The sequence below is a fragment of the Antennarius striatus genome, chromosome 23 (genome assembly GCF_040054535.1).
Source record: "Antennarius striatus isolate MH-2024 chromosome 23, ASM4005453v1, whole genome shotgun sequence".
Lineage (NCBI taxonomy): Eukaryota > Metazoa > Chordata > Actinopteri > Lophiiformes > Antennariidae > Antennarius > Antennarius striatus.
The window spans coordinates 6,766,766-6,786,365 of NC_090798.1; the positions used below are offsets into that span (position 1 = coordinate 6,766,766).

Sequence of the window (19,600 nt, forward strand, 5' to 3'; positions counted from 1 at the left end):
GTTTGTGTGTGTGTGTGTGTGTGTGTGTGTGTGTGTGTGTGTGTGTGTGTGTGTGTGTGTGTGTGTGTGTGTGTGTGTGTGTGTGTGTGTGTGTGTGTGTGTGTGTGTGTGTGTGTGTGTGTGTGTGTGTTAAACTTTCTAGCTCTTCAGACGATATGGATTGTCACATGAGTTGCTGTCGGTGAAAATTGAATCTGCTCGAGAATCTGATGAGAATTGAGACCTGTGCAATGGCAAGTCAAAATGGAGGCGAATGGATCAACATTCCATAATTAATGTTTTGTCATGCTGAATTACTTTTCTGTGGCTTCATATATGCAGATTGTTTCACGGAAAGAAAGTAGCATCAGTAGCAGTGAAATGTCAGGAAGACCTCATGGTTATAACCCAAAAATACAATACGGATGGAATGTAAAACACAGCAGCACGCAAACATCATATGTAGAGTACTCACTCTGATTGTGGATACACACACGCATATATATATATATATATATATATATATATATATATATACATACACACACACACACACACACACACACACACACACACAAATCAAGTGAAGCGGTCCATACGCTTCCTCATCTCTCCAATGACATCTCTGCCTCTCACCGATGACTCCTCCTTCCTCCTTCACTCAGATGTTACATTATGGTACTACCAGTAGCACAGATGAAATTGCAGTCCTCTCAGACCCATGGTAAACAAGCAGTACTACACAGGCACAACACAGGCAGTACAACTCACACAGTACGACAGACATTGTCATTCATAGTTTCATCAGAAAAGCAAAAACCAGGAAACACAGGAAAATCTTGAAAAGTCCAGCAAACCCAAAGCATGGGCAAGAGTAGAAAACAATCTGACACAGAACAACAGGAGAGGTTGGATTAGCCTTAGGCTAATAAACCAGATGAAACACAGTGGAGATGAAAGTACCATCACATGAGTGAAAAACAACCATTCACGTACACACTCACAACTATGAGCAATTTTGACATGACTAATCCAATAAAACTGCATGTTTTTTGGAGGTGGGAGGAAGCCGGACAACCCGGAGAGAACCCACACAGATGTGGGAAAAACCCAGAACCTTCTTGTTGTGGTCAACTGCGCCACCCACTGGGCAACCGTGTCACCCGTAATTATAGATTGAAATTTGATAAATAACAATTCACAAATAATTCAGCTTACAAAAGGACTCTCTATATAAGATTATTAAATTCATCTAAATATAATTAATGTTTGATGCAATATTTCTGTTCAAAATCTCAAATGAACCTTTAAAATTTTGCAAAAACTACTTATCTTTTCAGTCTTAATGCTAAAAGTGTGAGAATGCAGTCAGACTCACTGTAATAGGGGTCAAGTACAAGTTACTTTATTTTGTTTTAATGCCTTACTTTAAGTATATGTAGCTATGCAGAGATCCTTTGCAATGCAAATTATTTTTCTTAAATTTTGTTTACTACTTTATGTGCTTTCTTAAAAATTGTTATGAATGAATGGATTTGTGTGTGTGTGTGTGTGTGTGTGTGTGTGTGTGTGTGTGTGTGTGTGTGTGTGTGTGTGTGTGTGTGTGTGTGTGTGTGTGTGTGTGTGTGTGTGTGTTTTTTGTCATTGGATTTGGATTTTATTGTGACAGTTTTAAGAAAATCTGTGTATATATTGTCAACAAGTCATTTCAATTAAAGAACTTTGTCATCTAGAAATGATGGAACTGACTGAGCTTTATTCAAATATGCCACTGCTCTCCCAAGACAAATGCAATATACTATTATGTAATCTAGCACAAACCCTACAAAGCACCTGACAAACATGACTCCTCCTTCCCTGGAACAACATGAATGGTGAAAAAATCTGGACGAACAAAAGTCCAAGAGGGAGTGGTAACAGTGAAATGAAGAGGACTTTGGCTTCATAGTTACACTGCGAGCATTTGTGTTTGCTATCCCAGAGGTTGATCCCAAATCCAGCAAGAAGGTGAGACCAACGCACAATAACAAAGAGGTATGTGCCAGCATATTCACAACACAAATACAGTAATTTTACAAAAGTCTGTGTTTTTGTAAAATTAGCCTGGTGGAGGAACTGATATTTGAAGCCTTCAGTTATCCCCTGGTGGGAATGCAGTGAGTGTGGTACAATTTTATCACTTGCATAGAGCATGCTAAATTTCAGATTAAAATGAATGTATTTGATTCATGCTTCAAGCTAAACTCATGGGTCATGTGACTGTGCGACTGGACTTTAACCAGTGGGCAGCTTTGAAATTTGAATTGTAGTAATAGTAAAGGAAGTTTGCATACTGTATGACAATGCTCATGGTTTCTGCATTGAAGACCATTTTAAAGATTTGTGACATTCTGGGGACCATGTTTGTCTTTTGTCAGATGATTGTTGACATGGATACTTATTTTCTTCTTCCTAATGAGTTAACACTTATCTGCCTTTATTTTTGAGGTAATGGCTTCCACTAGTGTTCTACTGTCAGAGGTGCAGTTTCAGTGTTGCATCTGTCAGGATGTTTTCTCGGAGCCTGTGTCCATCCCCTGTGGTCACAGCTTCTGCTTCACATGTATCACATCACACTGGGACAACAGCTTGACTATCAGCTGCCCCAAATGTCAGACTGTCTTTGACCACCATCCAGAGCTTTGTGAAAACTCCTTTGCCAAGGAGATAGCAGAGCAGATCAGAGCGAGAAAGCAGAACAACACACGGGAAAGAAGAATCATATACTGTGATGTGTGTGCGGGAAAGCAAACTAAGGCTGTGAAGTCCTGCCTGGTCTGTCTGACCTCATATTGTGAGAGTCACCTGGAGTCACACCTTAGATTTGCCTCTTTGAAAATACACAAACTGATTGAACCCATGGCAATGTTGGAGTCACAGATCTGCAAAACACACAAACGGCTGCTGGAGCTCTTTTGCAGGAGTGACCAGAGGTGTGTGTGTGCTGTGCATAGAGACTGACCACCTCGATCACGACCTCATTCCAGTTCAGAGAGAGAGTCAGGAGAGGAAGGTGAGGTTCAAAACTTCTCATCTTCACTGGGATATCGTGAAAACAAACACACCTGAAGCATTTGGACTCTGATTCTTTTTTGTTTGTTTGTTTGTTTGTTTGTTTGTTTGTTTGTTTGTTTGTTTGTTTGTTTGTTTGTTTGTTTGTTTCCTATTTGGACATTCAGGCTCAGCTGAAAAAGCTTGAGGCTGATGTTGGGCAGATGATCCAGGATAGACTCCAGAAAGTGGACAAGATCAAACACTGTGTGGAGCTCAGCAAAGTGAGTTCATGAGATCACAGATCAACTTGATCGACTGTTTCCTGTTGACAAAACTGGGCATTGCAGCATTCATACAGTTTTTGCATAGGAATGGAATTAAAGTCATTCGTGTTTCACAAGAAAGCAAATTAATAGAAATAATAAAACATATGTTAGAGGGTACAACAGAAAACATTTTACTATTACAGAACCCAAACATTTAATATTATGTATCAATCAATCTTGTTATTACATCACGCTTCAAACCCGTGTTGTATTATACTCGTCAGTGTTCATATGTCAGTTCGTCCATTCATTCATTTTTTTCGTTTGTCCACCAAATATCTTTGCAACCATTGCAAATAGAAAGATGAAACAAAAAGCACATTACTCGGGTCACAAAACGGATGGAAATTAGATGATGCCCTTGACCTTGAGAAAACTAGGTCAAGGTCAAATTTTAACTTTTGTACACTCAGGAACTGGATAAGATTGAAAGACGAGGGAAGCCAGTGTAAGACCATGGATCAAAGTGAGTGCTTTGATCTTCCTATGCACTCACTTTGATCTGTGGTCAAAGCTAGTGGATAACTTTGACCTACCCTGAAGCTTTGACCCTGACCTACCCTTAAAGTAGGTAAGGGTAAGTCGCGGAATGTTGCAATCTCTGACTGCCTTTTTTCATTCATTCATCTTCCAACCTGCTTAATCCGCTAACGCAGGTCGCGGGGGAGCCGGTGCCTATCCCGGCAGTCTTGTTTTAGATTATTTTTGTAGTTTGGTAACAGAGGCACAAACAGTGATTACTTACGAAAATAACAGTTTCACACACACAAATCTTTCCTTAGCAGCAGAAAAATGATAAAATCTTTGTGGTTCAAATGATTCCAATGAAGTAACAATGAATGTGTTTTGGACAGGAGGACTTTAAACAACAAGCAGAACTTGTTTCTTTTGTTGTTATCAAATATTAGAATAACTCTAGGAGGGATATTGAGGAAAGCTTGGAGGTTTTCTCCAATCTGTTACATTCCATGGAGAGAAGTCAGGCTGAGCTGGTAGAGATGATCCAGAAGAAGCAGTCAGAGGCAGAACAGAGGGCAGAGAGGCTCATCACAGAGCTGCAACTGGAAATCAATGAGCTCGAGAGGAAGAGAAGGGAGATGGAGCAGCTTTCTCACACTGAGGATCACCTCCATCTATTGCAGGTCAGGATTCATCTCACATCACACATTCAGTAGTTTACAGGGAGAAAGCATTCCCATATGTCTTTTATCTTTACTCACACGTCTTTTTCTTTTATTTGACATCTTCTTCATGTCAGAGGTTTCCAGCTCTGAGCTTCGCTCCACCTGCAAAAGCCTGTTCTGACATCAAAGTCCATTCAAATACTTGTCTGGGGACTGTCAGGAGAGCTGTGGCCCACATTGACCTGTTGCTTCAGTCAGCTTTGAGGAAGCTGTCCAATCAAGGTTGATTAAGATTCATTTTTATCAAACATGAACAACTTTGTTTCATTTGATCACATCATGATCACATATTAACTGACATTTTTTACATTTCTCATCACGTGTTCTGTTATTTCAGAGCATGAACTGATGCAACAGTATGCAGGTACAGTTGGAACTAGACTAAGACAAATCAATAATCATCTCAATTATAGTTTTCTGCCTGTTTCTCAACAACATTAGAACTATAATAAATGGGGAAAAAGGAACGCATTATAGAAATCCCCCATTAGATCTTCCATCGAAGATGGAATCTTTAGTAAACTTTGGATATTGAACTGTTTGATATGTATATGTTGGTGCATGATAGTTATTTAATTCATGAATGATGTAAAATCATTCATTATCCATTCATTAAACTTTGATTAATTCCATAAACTGTCTGTTTATCAGTTGATGTTCATCTAGACCCCAGGACAGCCAACCCTTGGCTGGTTCTGTCAGAGGACAGGAAACAGGTCAGGGATGGAGATGAGGAACAGAACGTGGTGGATCTACCAGAGCGTTTTGACACTGCACCATGTGTCCTTGCCACCATGGTAGCTGTAGATGTTGCTTTCATGGTTACACCCATGGGTATGAGAACAAACCTTGTGACCAGAGTCTGTCTCGCTATGCAGGGTTACACTACCGGGAGGCACTACTGGGAGGTAGACGTGGGAGACAAAACAGCGTGGGACTTGGGAGTGGCTCGCCAATCAGTCAACAGGAAGGGTGTCGTCACCCTGAGTCCAGAGGACGGTTATTGGACTATTTGTTTGAGGAAAGGCAGTGAGTACCGGGCATGTGCCGGTCAGGCAGAGCTGCTGTGTCTCTCCAAGAGGCCACGGGTAGTTGGTGTGTTTTTGGATTATGAGGAAGGGGTTGTATCTTTTTACAATGCCGAGACCAAGTCACACATTTACTCCTTTACTTGCTTTCAATTCAATGAGGCCATGCTTCCATTTTTTAACCCTGACATGAGTGACAGTGGCAACAATAAATCACCACTTATCATCTGTCCTGTTAGGGAGGTCAATGGATTTGGGGATTTAGATGACATTACGATATGATATATTGTATGAACAATAATTCAATGCCTATTTGTTAGAGTATTTTAATTTGAATATCATCAATACTGACTGAACTACAGAACAGCGCACCATTTGTCAGCTACTGTTAATTTACTGAAAGAAGTGATCATGGTATTAAAAGTATGGATATGAACTATAATTACCTAAATTAACTGAATCCAAATAAATGAGCTCATTTAAAATCATCAGTGTTTTCTGTGAAACTGTGCATTTAGTGCCTTCTAATAAATTTCCACACACACATACTGTATATATATGTGCTGTTTCTGTCATGCCACTGCATCAATAAAATTGCAAACTGTTCTATTTGTTTTATACACTAACATCCTTCATCTCCTTTTTCATCCTCTTTTTTTGTGTTCTATTATAAAGTAACACCTCAAATCCAGTCATTAAATCTGCCTTCCCCAATAAAAACTGTCCTCAGCCAGTCAACCTCAAACTTCAGCTCATGTCTTAGATTTTACAACCTGGCAGGATGTTAAGAAGATTATCCCAGACATGAGATTAGCCTGAAGACAGATGGAGCACTGGGATAGACTTAAATATAGACTTTAAACAGACAGATTCTGTAGATTCCCAACTGATATTGGTCACCTGAGCTAAATGCTTGCACAGAAATTTGTATTCATTGCATGGTCTTTATTCGTTACTGTTGTTCCCTCAAAAAAATCAGTTCTAGGACACACTTGTAGGGAAAGAACTACAAGGACTTTAGGTGGGTGGGGGTTGGGGGTTAAAATTGATGTCATCCAAGATGGGGGTGGAGCTACACATGTAGAGAACAGAATTAAACCAGAACAGTTTGAAGTCTCCCTGAAGTCAAATGTATTTGTTAGGCCAGCGGACAAAGGTAAGTCATTTCTTTTGTCAGTATCATTTTCAGTGTCTGCGTAAGGGAATGTAAGCATAACAACCAGACCAGTATCATTTCTGCTATTTATTGTGATGCTAAAAAATAAATGAATCCTCCCTAAAATGTTGTCTTTCTTCATTAAAAAAAATTAGGCTGAGGACTGATGATGGTGACCTTTTAAGGCTAAGATTTATATTTAAAAGTATTTGAAATGTAATATCAGTATTTAAAAGTATTTAAAATACTGGCAAAATTTAGGACAGGAATATATGAGTAGAATCCTCGAACAGAACTAGTTATTTACTTACTTTTTTTTTTCAGCAGATCAGAGAGTTTTGCTTCCATTTGTAACTTCAGATGAGAGAGGTGTGATGTCACCAGTAGTGGATGAGACAGCTGGGGATCTCCCAGTCAGAGATGTGGAACCAATGAGAGGGGGACTGGTGCCAACTGTCACAGGTTTGTGTGTACATTTTGAATTCTACATTAGAAATGTTTTGTATTTCGATAAATGGATGCATGTATGTATGTATGTATGGATGGATGGATGGATGGATGGATGGATAGATAGATGGATAGACAGACAGACAGACAGAAAGAAAATGACATTTGACTAAATCCTTCTGTTTTTCCTCAGATACTGTCCGAGGTGTCAAGCCATGGAAGAAGCATCATTTCATGAAGACAAAGGGTAAAACCACTCTCAGACTGCAAATCATACTTTCAACCAAAAACGTGCTTATGTGACATTCCTACTAATAAAATCCTACTTTCAGATCCTCAACGCCTGTTTCGGTTTCCCAGAGAGCATCTGGAGGATCTATGTCTCAAGCTGCAAGAGGAAAATAGTGTGCTGAGACAACACACCCACACACAGGAGCAGAGGCTACGCAGGTAATACGAATCATACCTTATGAGACCCATAGCTTATGAGTCAATGTTCCTCAATGACTGTACCTAAACCAACTGTTCAGGCAAAATCCAGCCCATCAATATGATATGACCAATATGATGTGATAGAAAACAAGTCCCTCAACATGACTTCCTTGCATTAGGATGTCCACCAGACTGATGCGTCTTAGTCAGACCCATCCGGGGTCCAGCGGTGTGAAGGAGAGAGACATGGAGGATACCATCCAGGAGCTGGAAACCCATGTGGCCAAGCTGGAGGGCCAGAAAGAGATGCTGCAAAACAAACTGAGCCTGGCCAAACAGCACATTCTGGACTTGGGAGGACGCACAGCATATAAAACAAATAAATGTGTGTGTGTGTGTGTGTGTGTGTGTGTATATGTGAGGCCAGGGCCACCACTGTTCTCTTGTCAAGTTCTAACCTTCTTCCCCTTCATCTTCCCAGTTAAAAGCGTGGAAGTAGAGGGTGGTGTCAGGAGGTCAGCCCAGACCGCCCCGCCTCGCTTTGGCCCGATGTTGGACGACACCAGAGCGGAGATGGGGAGACTGTAAGTGTGTGATGAAATGCAGGGCAGCACAAATGAAATGAAAAATCTTTCAGAAAATATCTTTCTGCAGAGCAAGATAACTCTTAGTTTGTGATATTCAGTGTTCTACATCAAAAATACAGTATTCATAGTATGTGTTCATGCAAAGTTAGAGTCTGAATTATCTACTTCAATCAATAACTGGAAAAACACAACAAATACATCTGACTTAATGATTCCACCCTGATCTTTATCCACCCTTCCTCATCTCACAGTCTCAGCAGGTCCAATGGAGCAGAGCAGGTGAGGGTTGCAGAGCTGGAGATGACTGCCCAAGCCCTCAGAGACACTCTGAGAGACAAAGAGAAAGAGATCGATGGAACCATGAGAGAAATCAGGAAGCAACAGGCTGACAAACTCAGGTAGAACTCAGGTTGCAGAAATACAACTACTTCAGTTGGTAGAGTGCCTGAGTTAGTCATCATTGTCCACCGTTATTTTAGTTACAGCTGAAATGACTTGCTTTACAATTACATCATCAAAAATAATTACATTTTCTCCATGTCAGAATAAGCATCAGAGAAAACGTGGATTTGATCAGTCTACAAAAGCAACTGTCAGAAAAAGGCACCGCCCTCAGAGTCATTCAGGAGAAGTTTAACAACCTGCAAGAGGTTAATTTTCTTTCTTTGTCAGCAAATTTTTTCATTTTCTTTCCTGTTATCTCTTAATTTGATCACATCAGATTTTTAATTTAGATGCATAATCCAAGTTGATTCCTCAAAATATCTCTCTCTTCCTTCTTTCCAGACATATGAGAATCAGCTGGAAGAGGTAAATACTTTGTAAATCAACAAGCTTTGTGAATGTTTTAAACAAACAGCCAGATAGTTAACATAAATATATTGGTGGTGGTACTAATCTTGATTATCGCCTCAGAGTCATAAGTCACTGAGGGAAAACCAGGGAGCTCTGCTGGAGAAGGTGGAGGAGCTAACTGGGCAGCTGAAGCAGGAGAGAGAGAGAGCTGTGGCACTGGAGGGACAACTTACCTCCTCCTCCCTGTCCCGACAGACCCTGGATAAGGTATCACATAAGTATTCCCTTGTAATCCAAAGTAGGAAGAGATCACACAACATGATGCATTCTTTAATTCTATCATTATTGACTCCGTTCAGCTACAGGAAAGAATATCAGACGTTGAGAGAGAAAGGGATCTAATTAAGGAAAACTATGACACTCTTCTAGAGAGGTAAGAAAAGTTCACTAACAGGTATCTACGCAAGAGCAACAATACTTGACTTTATATAGGAGTTATTTAATCATGAATAAGTTAGAAAGTCCTCCCTGTTTTACGTATTATACTCTTTATTTACATTATGTCCCTCCTAGTACTTTATCTGTGCAATGCAGCCATAATGAACAAGTTGACAAGCAAAAAGTGGTGGACCAAAAGAGAGACATTCTGGGAGAAAACACCTACAAGATGGAAGTCCAGAGACTGAAGGATAGGCTGCAATTGGAGAGGAATGAGATGGGATGGCAGGAGCAGGAAAAGGAGAAGCTGAGACAAGAGAAAGAGATATTAGAGGAACAGAGGGAGCGAGAAAGAGGTGGGAATCTCACCATGGTGCTGCTTTAGTTTGATGGATGGATTTGAGGTTGTCCAACACAGACAGTTGACACATTCGTCATAGGTGAAGCAGTTGACAAGTGTTTGATGGCATTAATTTGTCTGTTGTTTAATGCAGAGATTTCTGTGATGACGAAAGCCAAACAGGAGCATCTGGAACGGGAGGTTCTGCAGTACCGAGAGCAGGTTTCTATTCTGCAGGGCAGACTGGACTCAATCAGCAAGGTCAGAGAAGAAGAAATCAATATTTCTGTTCATTTCATACAGTAATCCTTTTACCCTTGCCTGAACGCCTATTTTTTTCTCTATTCCAGGAGTTTGACATGAGTATTGAGGAGCTTAGCGAAACTCTATTGCAGATCAAGGTTGGCAAAGTTGTTTTTATCTCTGTTTTTTATCTCTGTATAAATCACTATAAAACTATTTTTAGTGTGTTTTGCCTCTGACAACAGGCTTTTAGGATGGAGCAGGAGAGCAGGGTGGGGTTATCTTTCCTCTTGGCTGATGATAAGTTAAAGGATTCACCTCGTGAGCTGGCAAACATCCAAGCATCACATGCAGAAACTGTGTTGGAATTACAAAAAACTAGAAACCTTCTACTCATGGAACACAGAATCAGTAAAGACCTGCAGGTACACACAAACATACAAAACATCTGTCAAATACATGAAGCTATCACAGAATTACAACTAGCAGTGATGATCATGCAGTTGCCTTCCCACTTCTCTTTAAATGTGTCTCTAAACTGAACTTCATTCAAACTTTCTTCCCAAGGAAGAGTTGAACACCATCAACCAGATGATGGAGAGAGAGAAGGAGGAGGGCAGGAAGAGGATAGCAGAGAAAGACAAACTTTTATCTAAAAGAGCTCGTCAGATCAGCACTTTACAAGGTATGACCATCCACACTTCTTGCTGTGGATGAAATGTAAGGAAGCTGGTAGCAAAAGGGGCAACCTTTACGATATTGAAACTTTTTTTTTTCTATTGCACTCTAAAGCTCAGTTAAAGGAGTTAGCGTACAGCCCCAGGAACTACAAACGGACTGTACCAATACAGTACACGTGGCCGTCTGGAGACCAGGAACTGATGCAGTCAATTGAAGATGACATGCCTTTTTCTCAGTTGAGGGCTGGGGAGTCACTGTTGGAGATCCACCTAAAGGTGCCAAAAACTCCAATCTTTTCCCTGAATGTGGTATTTTTTTCATCATTGGGGCATTTCCCATGAACTTCAAATCCGCTGTTCCTGGTTTGTATCTTCAGGCTGCCAACTTCACCCCAACAGGCCTCCGTACTATGTACAGCATCCATCCCGAAGATGACATTGTGACCTTCTGCACCTACAGCCTCTTGGACTTTGAGGTACATTCCACTCCTCTGGGGTCAGGAAGCCAACCCAACTACAGCTTCACCTCGCGTTACGCCCTAACAGCTCGAGATCTGAGCAGGCTGGCAGGTCAGGGGTCAAAGGTGAAAGTGGAGCTCCACCAGGCATTAGGGGGTGTCCAGTTTGTGACACATGGAAGGGGACAGATGTCCCTCATGGGTGCCATGGAAAGGAGAGGGGAGCGCATTAGTGGACATGTCAACATCACAGGTGAATAATATCAGTAACTCAACTAGGTGCTTATTTCCTGCACTTTGTACAGGCACCTTCCATTTTTAAAAATCTGCCTCTCTCCAAGGCTCCGAGGGTGAAATTGTTGGCATTGTGGATTTCTGGGTGTGTCTATTCGATCCTGTGGAACCAGCTGACAAAGCGGTGGAGAGACGAGCTGAGAGGAAACCCCCTGTGGAGATCTCTCTGGGTTGGCAAGACTCTGGTTATGAGGTGAAAAAGAATGAGTTGCCTGTCCATCAGTTTATATACTGTATATTCACAGTACGTGTAAAATACACATGTACAATATATGTTCTTACAGCAGTTACATGACTATGGAGGAGGGATACCCAATGAATTGGTGGTTATGATGGAGCGTTGCGTTGGCCTGAATACTCGCTGGCCCGGACTTATTCCTGATGCCTACCTGACGTATAGGCTCTATGACCTGCCGCCTCATGTATCTCAAACAGCACAATGCACCACTGACCCGGTGTTCAATGACACCGAAAGTTACCCACTAGCAGTGACAGCTGATGTGTTGCAGTACCTGAGGTGAGTTTAAATTTATCTAACGTATTTAACACATTTCAGTAATTGACTACAGATAATCCCTGTCCCTGTAAAACCTCGATGTTGGACTCTACTCTTATCCAGGTCCAGCAGCCTGTGGGTGTATGTGTTTGATGACAGCGATGACCAGGTACAACCAACCTATTTGGCAAAGACCCCCATCCCACTGCGAGTACTGGCCACAGGTGGGGAGATCAGAGGTGAGGGAGACAGAAAAACTGTGAAAATGCTTAACATTTGCTCAAAATAGCTTACAATTTATTATTTTTTTCAAGAATGGAGAGAAGACTGACACCTCTCCATTTTAATGTTGTGTTATTGTTCGAGAACAACTGGATCCATACGAGCTAGTCACCTGTCTGTACCTCTATCCTGCCAGGTGACTATGTTCTGAGGGATCCGGCTGGCGCTCCACGGGGCATGGTCAGGGTCATGATAAAATGGAAGTACCCTTTCCAGCCATCAGTGGGCACTGTGCTAGGTCAACAGGGAAGACAGGACAGTGCGATGGAAAGAGAGGAGAGGAGGAAAGAGAGAGTTGAAGCCTCACAGAGGCCTGTTGCCAAGCCCAGAGTGAAGGTGATGCAAGTTATCTGTTTCATGTAGTGCTTTTGGAAATATTTACTCTGATATAGTGGAACGAATATAGTGAAACTTAGCAGCAATATTTTTTTTTCTTTTTGGAAAACTCTTTTACTTCAAGTATCACACAGATCTAGAGTGAATAGTTTCATTCAGGAACAATTTTTTTTAGACTTGTGTTAGTTCAGGCGTGACAAGTCTTTTTTTCACTGGTATATGTGTCTGTTTATAGTCTCACCCGCCGCCAGATAAACAGAAAAGCTATCAGAACATACGACCAGAGCAACAGTCCTCTTTGGCCCCACGCAAGTCCACAGACAGGAAGAGACCCACCAAGAGATCGTCAGACCTTCACCAGCCCACACTTCATCTGACACATGAGCCCCGACTAATCACTCCAGCCCGTCATCAAACAAGGAAGTAGGATGGAAATGTTCTCATCTTTTTCATAAAGATCTCTGATATTTCAAATTATGATTAGAAGCTAGATGAACCCCCAGCACTCTCTTCTCCGGGTAGAAGTTATGACTTCTACTGCAAATGTTTTTTGATGAAATAGTAAATGTCTATAATCTTATTTCAGATGTTCTGAGGGGACGTCTTCCAGACAATCACCTGCCACAATGTCAAGGAGAGGCTCTTCCAGTGATGCTACGACTCATGTAGGAGTTCTCACAAATTTGCCCAAAAAACAAGCACAGTAATCACAATAACAACTGGCTTGTGAATGAGCTCATATCTGATTTCTTTTTCTCAGGACCTTCCCTCCATGTCGGTGGATAAAGAGGAGGGGGAGGAAAAGGAGAGGAGTGAGAGTGGTAACTATTCATGTCCACACAATGGGCTTAAAAACCTGTTCCAACTTAACATTCTACCAGTAATGTGAAGCCTCACGGACAATTATTATGTGTTTGACCTCAAACCCATTGATTTTCAGCTCAGCTAGCTAAATAGAAAATAAAATTAATCCCTTTTTTTTTTCAATTAACACAGCTGCTGCTACTGACAGCGAATCTTCAGAGTCGAGCTCCACACAAAGCGACATTATCATCAGTCCACCGAAAAGAAAAGTGAGAAAGGTATGAACTCAGTAAAACTGGGAAAATACATGAATGGAAGAGAAACAGAACACTATTATCATTTTGTACTAATAAAATCATGTGTGGATCTTTTTGCCCTTTCTAAATGAGCTGTGATACATAAATATATCAATATGACAGTCTGTGCTCTCAATCTATTGCAAAACAACAACAAAAAAATCAACAGAATCTCGTACATTTCAGGGAGACAAGTTGAGAGTTGAGATCCTGTCTCTGACGTTGGAACCGTCCTCTCGAGTGGCATTGGACAAGTCCTTTCAGTGTGTTTATGTGGAGTATCGGCTGCTGGGCGTCCCAATGGAGACGACAGAAACACCCATGTCCCTCCGGAAGCCCACAAAGGGGGAGGAAATTCACTACAACTTCACACGAGGTAATAGTGGCTCGTCTTTTTTTTAATGTTAATTTCTAGAAAGCTGTCATTTTATGAGCCTTAAATATCTTGATTTGTCTCTCTCAGTGATTTATGTGGATGGATCCCACTCTGCTCCTCTCAGGCATTACCTTTACACCATGCTGGAGGGCAGTGACCCCAACAAAGGAAGGTAGGGTTATTAACATGAGTAGACACATCAGTTTTTGCCCCTGCACTTTAAGCACCACAGGTTTAAACAGAGTGACTGTATGTCCTGGCTACAGGTTAAAGTTCACAGTTGTCAGTGAGCCAATGGATGATGACGAGGAGTGTGTGGACGTTGGACATGCTTTTCTGGACCTGCATGAACTACTCCTCACAGGAAATGATGTTTCTGAACAACAAATTGATAGTAGGTTTTGTGTTTGTGTGCTCTTTGTGGAGTTTGCCTCTGTTTTTCTTAATGGACGACCACTGAATTCAAGATTCTTAGAAATAATTTGAACAAACAGAAATGTGATATCTGAGAACAACAAACACATGCAAAAATGGTTTCTGTTCTGTGTATATCTTATTAGTTAAGACCACTTGCACATTTTTTTTCTTAATATGTCTCTGTCTCTGTTTTCTTGAGTTCTGAGTGTGGATGAAGACAAAGAAGTGATTGGAAATCTAAAAGTTTCTCTGGAAGCAGCAAAAGCTCTAGCTGGGATATACCAGGAATTTCACGAGAAGAGTGAGACAAAGAAAGATGACGAAAAAACTGATGAAGAAGAAGAGGAAGAGGAGAAGGAAAAAGAAGAGGAGCAAAAAGTGAAGAAAAAAGATCTGTTACAAATGACAGATTTTGACGATGACGATGATTTCTGAGTGTTAGAGTATGACTTGAACAAACATGTATTCATCTTCACTGTTTCTAAAAGGCAATTAAATAAAGAGACATAATGTGTTTTGCAAACATATGTTTAATATAGATTTTAAATATTTATTCCATTTTTACTAAAGATTTTTATGGATGTCATTTATCCCTCTACTAAATTCAAAGCTGAATCTTATACTAAAATGTAGGTTAGCTGAGAATTTGTTTTTGGATGTAATGATTGAAATTGTGGAAAAGTGTCTGCAGTGTTAATCAACATTAAATCAAAATTTGATCTTGATATAAAACACACCAAGCACTATTTGCATTCTTTATGACACTAAGTTTAACTGTCTTGAATGTGATTAAAATGATTAAAGTGCAATGTGGGGTAGTGATTTTATTTAGCCAATTGGTGTTTGACATTGATTATGTTGAGGGATTGTTTCTGGGGGTGTTTGGGTGACTTTTGTAAATGTCGGACACACTTGTGTCGTACCGGCAGAACACTGTTCTACCAATATGTTGTAGACTGCTGCTAGTCAGGTCTGACAACAACCAAAACATTCTTCTACATTTTATAGTGTTGTTAGTCAGCATCTTAATTTGTGTTTAATCATCAAATAACTGTGATTGACTGAATATAAAAATACATCACAAAAGTAAATTGATTTAAAAAAAAATCTTTATTTTGTACTACATCAGCTGCCCGGTTAAAACAATGCATTTGAAGAAATTTGACATTTACGACGGTCTTTAAAGTATCTTTGATTTGGAGGCGTCTGTCCGACGTGAGACGAAGGAGTGGATTTTTATTAGAAATAATTCGGTATTTGCCGTAACCTTTACGTAGCTTATTTGTGTTGCCGGTTAATTTAAAAGTGCAAATCAAAAATATCCAGATAACTTTAAAATTATAGCGAGTGAGAACTACTGACGCCAAGATACCAATTAGTGACCAACCAGTTTGTGTGTTAAGCTAGAGCTGCGATCTTCCCCTAAAAGCTACAATGGTGAGTTTATATCTTCTTGTCTTCACTTAACATCCATAAATAGATCTTAAATTCTCAGTGATCACCGTGAAGCATGTGTTTATTTCTCATGCAGCGTGTGAGCCACCAGCAGGCTGCCCAGCTGCTCCACAACAAGTTCGTTGTGGTTCTGGGAGACTCCAGTGAGTATTCTGCTCCACCTGCACTAGTAGCTGACAGCTAACGCAGCTTTACAGCTACCTGTCCAGGAAATTCAATTCAATTCAAAAAAACTTTATTTGTAACCTAAAGGAGCAATTGAAGGCACATTTAGCAGGATTAGTGCACAAAGAGGACATGCAGAGTGCAATGAGCAAAAACTAGACTCAATACAGAAAACTAACACTAAAATACTGTACACAATAAACAGAAATGTACAATGTATAAAGAGGTGTGTGCAATGAGCTAATGCATATATATAAATGGTAAAACTATAAAGATATCTGTTAGAAATGCTTCATAGAGTGTGATAATAATCACACTTTAAATCAGTTTCCAGGTGAGTTTCTAATCTACTCCTGTTCCTATGTGTTTCTACTAGTTTTCTATTTTTGTGCCCTTTATAATTTTTAGTTGTCAAATCTCCACCAGCCCTTGGGTTTTAATAAATGTGAGCGTGGGTCGTATTTCATGATGTCGACGTCTCGTCCTCAGTTCAGCGGTCGGTGTACAAGGATCTTGTTCTGTTGCTGCAGAAGGAGAAATATCTCTCCTCAGAACAACTCAGGAGTAAAGTAAGTGAGGAGTAGAAGTTCAAGGTGTCTTTAGAATCGGTGGACTTGTTCTTGGACAGTGGACTTGATCTTTTCACAGAGTATAGGGATGTGTTTCCATGCCGTCCCTCACAGTGTTAAGTAGAAACCAACGAGCCGGTTATGACAAAGTGGACAGCAGTGTTTGTGTCTTGTTTTAACATTTTACTGTCCCTAAAATTACTTGGCTGCCTCCCACGATCAATCCATGGCCCACAGTCAAGTCTTTCCCTAGTTGTTAGCTTGTGTCCTCCATCTCTGTCTATTCCTGTTCTCTTTACTCTCTCATGTCTTTCCCTTCAGGGTGAGCTGAGCTTTGAACAGGACTGCCTGGTGGATGGTGGTTGTCGAAGTGAAATGCATAATGGAACGGATTACAGAGAAGTTCGGCAGTTCCAGTCCGACCACCACCTTGTCCGCTACTACTTTGTGACACGCATCTACTCACACTACATGCAGAGTATCCTAGAAGAGTTCCGGCATGGCTTGAAACCAGATGTAATCATTGTCAACTCCTGTGTTTGGGATATTTCAAGGTGAAGTGGTTTGGTTCAAACACCTAAATCCTCCCATCTACGCCACACATGACATTTTTAACCAACAGGTGATGGAATAAATAAAGAAATAAGCCCCTATGTCCTGATCTAACTTGGATAAGGAATTGGCTCTTCAGTGCATCTGTATCCATATTGGGTTTTCTAGATACTTGTCCACATCCATGGATGACTACAAGGCGAACCTCCAGAAGTTCTTTGCTGAGCTGAATGGAATCCTGCCTGATGAAAGCCTGGTCATATGGAACCTCACTATGCCTGTAGGAGAGACGATCAGAGGCGGATTCTTGGTTCCTGAGGTAAACTTCCAGTGTTCGTTTGTGCTAATGCAAATTACAAAACATTTAAATAAAAGGTGTTGTCCCTTAAAAGGCAGCAAAGCATACATATGAAAGACTTAATGTAAACATTAATTAAAAAATAATAATTAATTTCCCGATTTATATCATATCCAGACATGGTGATTTGTGTTGAATAGACATGCAATCTACCATAGAAAGTCCCTATCAACTTTCAACAGCACTTTCATGTGGTTTGTATCATCAAACCAAATCATTGTCTTGGCTTGTAAAGACTGTAGTTTGATGCTGAAGTCCTTTTGATCATTTCTTTCCCCGTTTTCTCCAGGCTGCTGCTCCTCCACCGTTTAAAGCTTCTGTCTCTGTTCTCTTCAGGTTGCGTACAAGGCTCCTCAGCTGCGCTACGACGTAATTGAAGCCAACTTCTACAGCGCGACTCTGGCTGACTTTTACGGAATGGATGTGTTGGACCTTCACTTCCAGTTCAGGTTGTTGTTGCGCCATCGGACCAGAGATGGAGTCCACTGGGATGCCCTAGCTCATCGCAGGATAACCTCGCTGCTGTTACGCCACAGTGCACAGGCCTGGGGTGTGTTCATGCCCGGTGAGGAGCAAGACTGCAGATAACATACACACACAGTAAATAATAGACTACCACAGTAAATTGGGATTTAAAAGTAAATTCATTAAATTAGATTGCTATGACTTTTTCTCGTCCTCAGAGCATTCTGAGGTTACTGCTCAGCAATCATCTTACAGAAATAAAACTAAACCTGCAGGTAAGACTCATGATAATGATGATGATGATGATGATGATGATTTGTATGTTGGACATATTTCTGTTTTTGGCTCAAAAAGAACAAAGAAATATGACTTCTGTGTCACAATAACACCCTGTCTTCTTTGCTGTTGAATCTTGGAGATGAACTCCGTTGTTGGGTTTTAGATCAGTACACAATGTAGACTTTGGACTTACACTTTCGTGAGTTATTGACGTCTTTCTTAATGCATGTCTGCTTTTTTTGGGACTATACTGCACAGGCAGGAACCGTCTCCCTAACTACCACTGCCTTCCTACTGACAACAACTTTTTATATAAGGGTAAGAAAACATGCAACCATCCAGCTTCTTGTCCTCCTCAGTTTAGCAAATCAGCAGTTAAAACTAATGTCATATGAGAATGTTCCTGTTCATTTTTTTAATTCAGTGTGATAGCAGAGCAGCATTTTGTTGGAGTCACATTTCTTGAGGTTATTTCACCTGAATTTAATGTTCTTTACTGTCGGTCTTTCCTAATCTCTCACAGCTCCTCAGCCACGAGGCCATAACTTAATGCACAGACAAGTTAGATATGGTAAGTGTGTACAAACTGGTATCAATGTGGCAGAGCAACCAAAACCACTGTTTCGTTTTTCTCCATCAAAAAGGCATTTCATTGCTGTGCTTTAGTATCTGTGAGCTGATAATCTTTACATTCTCTTTTTGTTTTGCAGATCTCGACTGCAGCCCTTTCTACTACACGGAGCCCTACGAGCACTATCGTCATCACCATGTGAGGAGGAACCACACCAGACGATACCACCCTCCATACATGTGCAGTCAGTATGGCCGCCATCTCCACAACTACTGATGCAGGAGTTTTACATCTGCTAGTCTTTTGCAGGATTATTTCAAATGCAAAGCTAAAACCAGGAGGCTTTGATCACTGTTTTTTGAATTCCGTCAATATCTGACATAAATACATAGTAATCCTTTACTTTTTCTGTTGGTGCTATTTCTTAAGATTTTTGTTTATCTGTACTTGGCAATAAAATGTAATTTTACATTTTTCATTTAAAGTTTTTCCTATTAACCTTTAAATGTGTAACAATAACATTGATGCTCAGAAAATGAAAACAATTACTTTTCTAACTTGCTGATTTTTGCTAATAAAGGAGTCTATAAGAGACTAAAGGTTTTTTTTGGTATTATTACATTCAGTTGAGCTAGAATATAATTGTAAGGTGTTCTCACACAGAGGTAGACTTATCAATAGCAATGAAACTACTTGAACTGGTATCTTAGATTTTGAAGCACTGCATTTGTTAACAGATGACACACACAATGTAGCATG

At 40.5% G+C, this 19,600-nt stretch overlaps 2 protein-coding genes and 1 pseudogene across 2 annotated transcripts; all 3 read left to right on the forward strand.

Moving 5' to 3' along the window:
- The first annotated feature begins 1,948 nt into the window (after window positions 1–1,948).
- On the forward strand, window positions 1,949–7,168 carry LOC137590634 (E3 ubiquitin-protein ligase TRIM39-like; annotated as a pseudogene).
- On the forward strand, window positions 7,040–15,280 carry rpgrip1 (RPGR interacting protein 1). Its single transcript, XM_068308326.1, has 29 exons — window positions 7,040–7,168; window positions 7,347–7,400; window positions 7,486–7,603; window positions 7,765–7,970; window positions 8,067–8,169; window positions 8,424–8,570; window positions 8,717–8,822; window positions 8,959–8,982; window positions 9,088–9,234; window positions 9,327–9,400; window positions 9,541–9,761; window positions 9,900–10,006; window positions 10,096–10,146; window positions 10,234–10,413; window positions 10,556–10,673; window positions 10,781–10,944; window positions 11,046–11,379; window positions 11,468–11,613; window positions 11,705–11,937; window positions 12,040–12,155; window positions 12,335–12,534; window positions 12,770–12,957; window positions 13,121–13,199; window positions 13,295–13,355; window positions 13,531–13,616; window positions 13,821–14,010; window positions 14,098–14,182; window positions 14,277–14,404; window positions 14,627–15,280. Exons 1-29 carry the CDS (start codon window positions 7,081–7,083, stop codon window positions 14,860–14,862), a joined length of 3,990 nt encoding a protein of 1,329 aa, XP_068164427.1. The 5' UTR covers window positions 7,040–7,080; the 3' UTR covers window positions 14,863–15,280.
- Window positions 15,281–15,937: 657 nt separating this feature from the next.
- fam113 (family with sequence similarity 113) lies at window positions 15,938–19,117 on the forward strand. Its single transcript, XM_068308829.1, has 9 exons — window positions 15,938–16,025; window positions 16,537–16,616; window positions 16,938–17,170; window positions 17,337–17,487; window positions 17,863–18,091; window positions 18,210–18,266; window positions 18,529–18,588; window positions 18,794–18,841; window positions 18,981–19,117. Exons 1-9 carry the CDS (start codon window positions 15,938–15,940, stop codon window positions 19,115–19,117), a joined length of 1,083 nt encoding a protein of 360 aa, XP_068164930.1.
- Window positions 19,118–19,600: the final 483 nt, after the last annotated feature.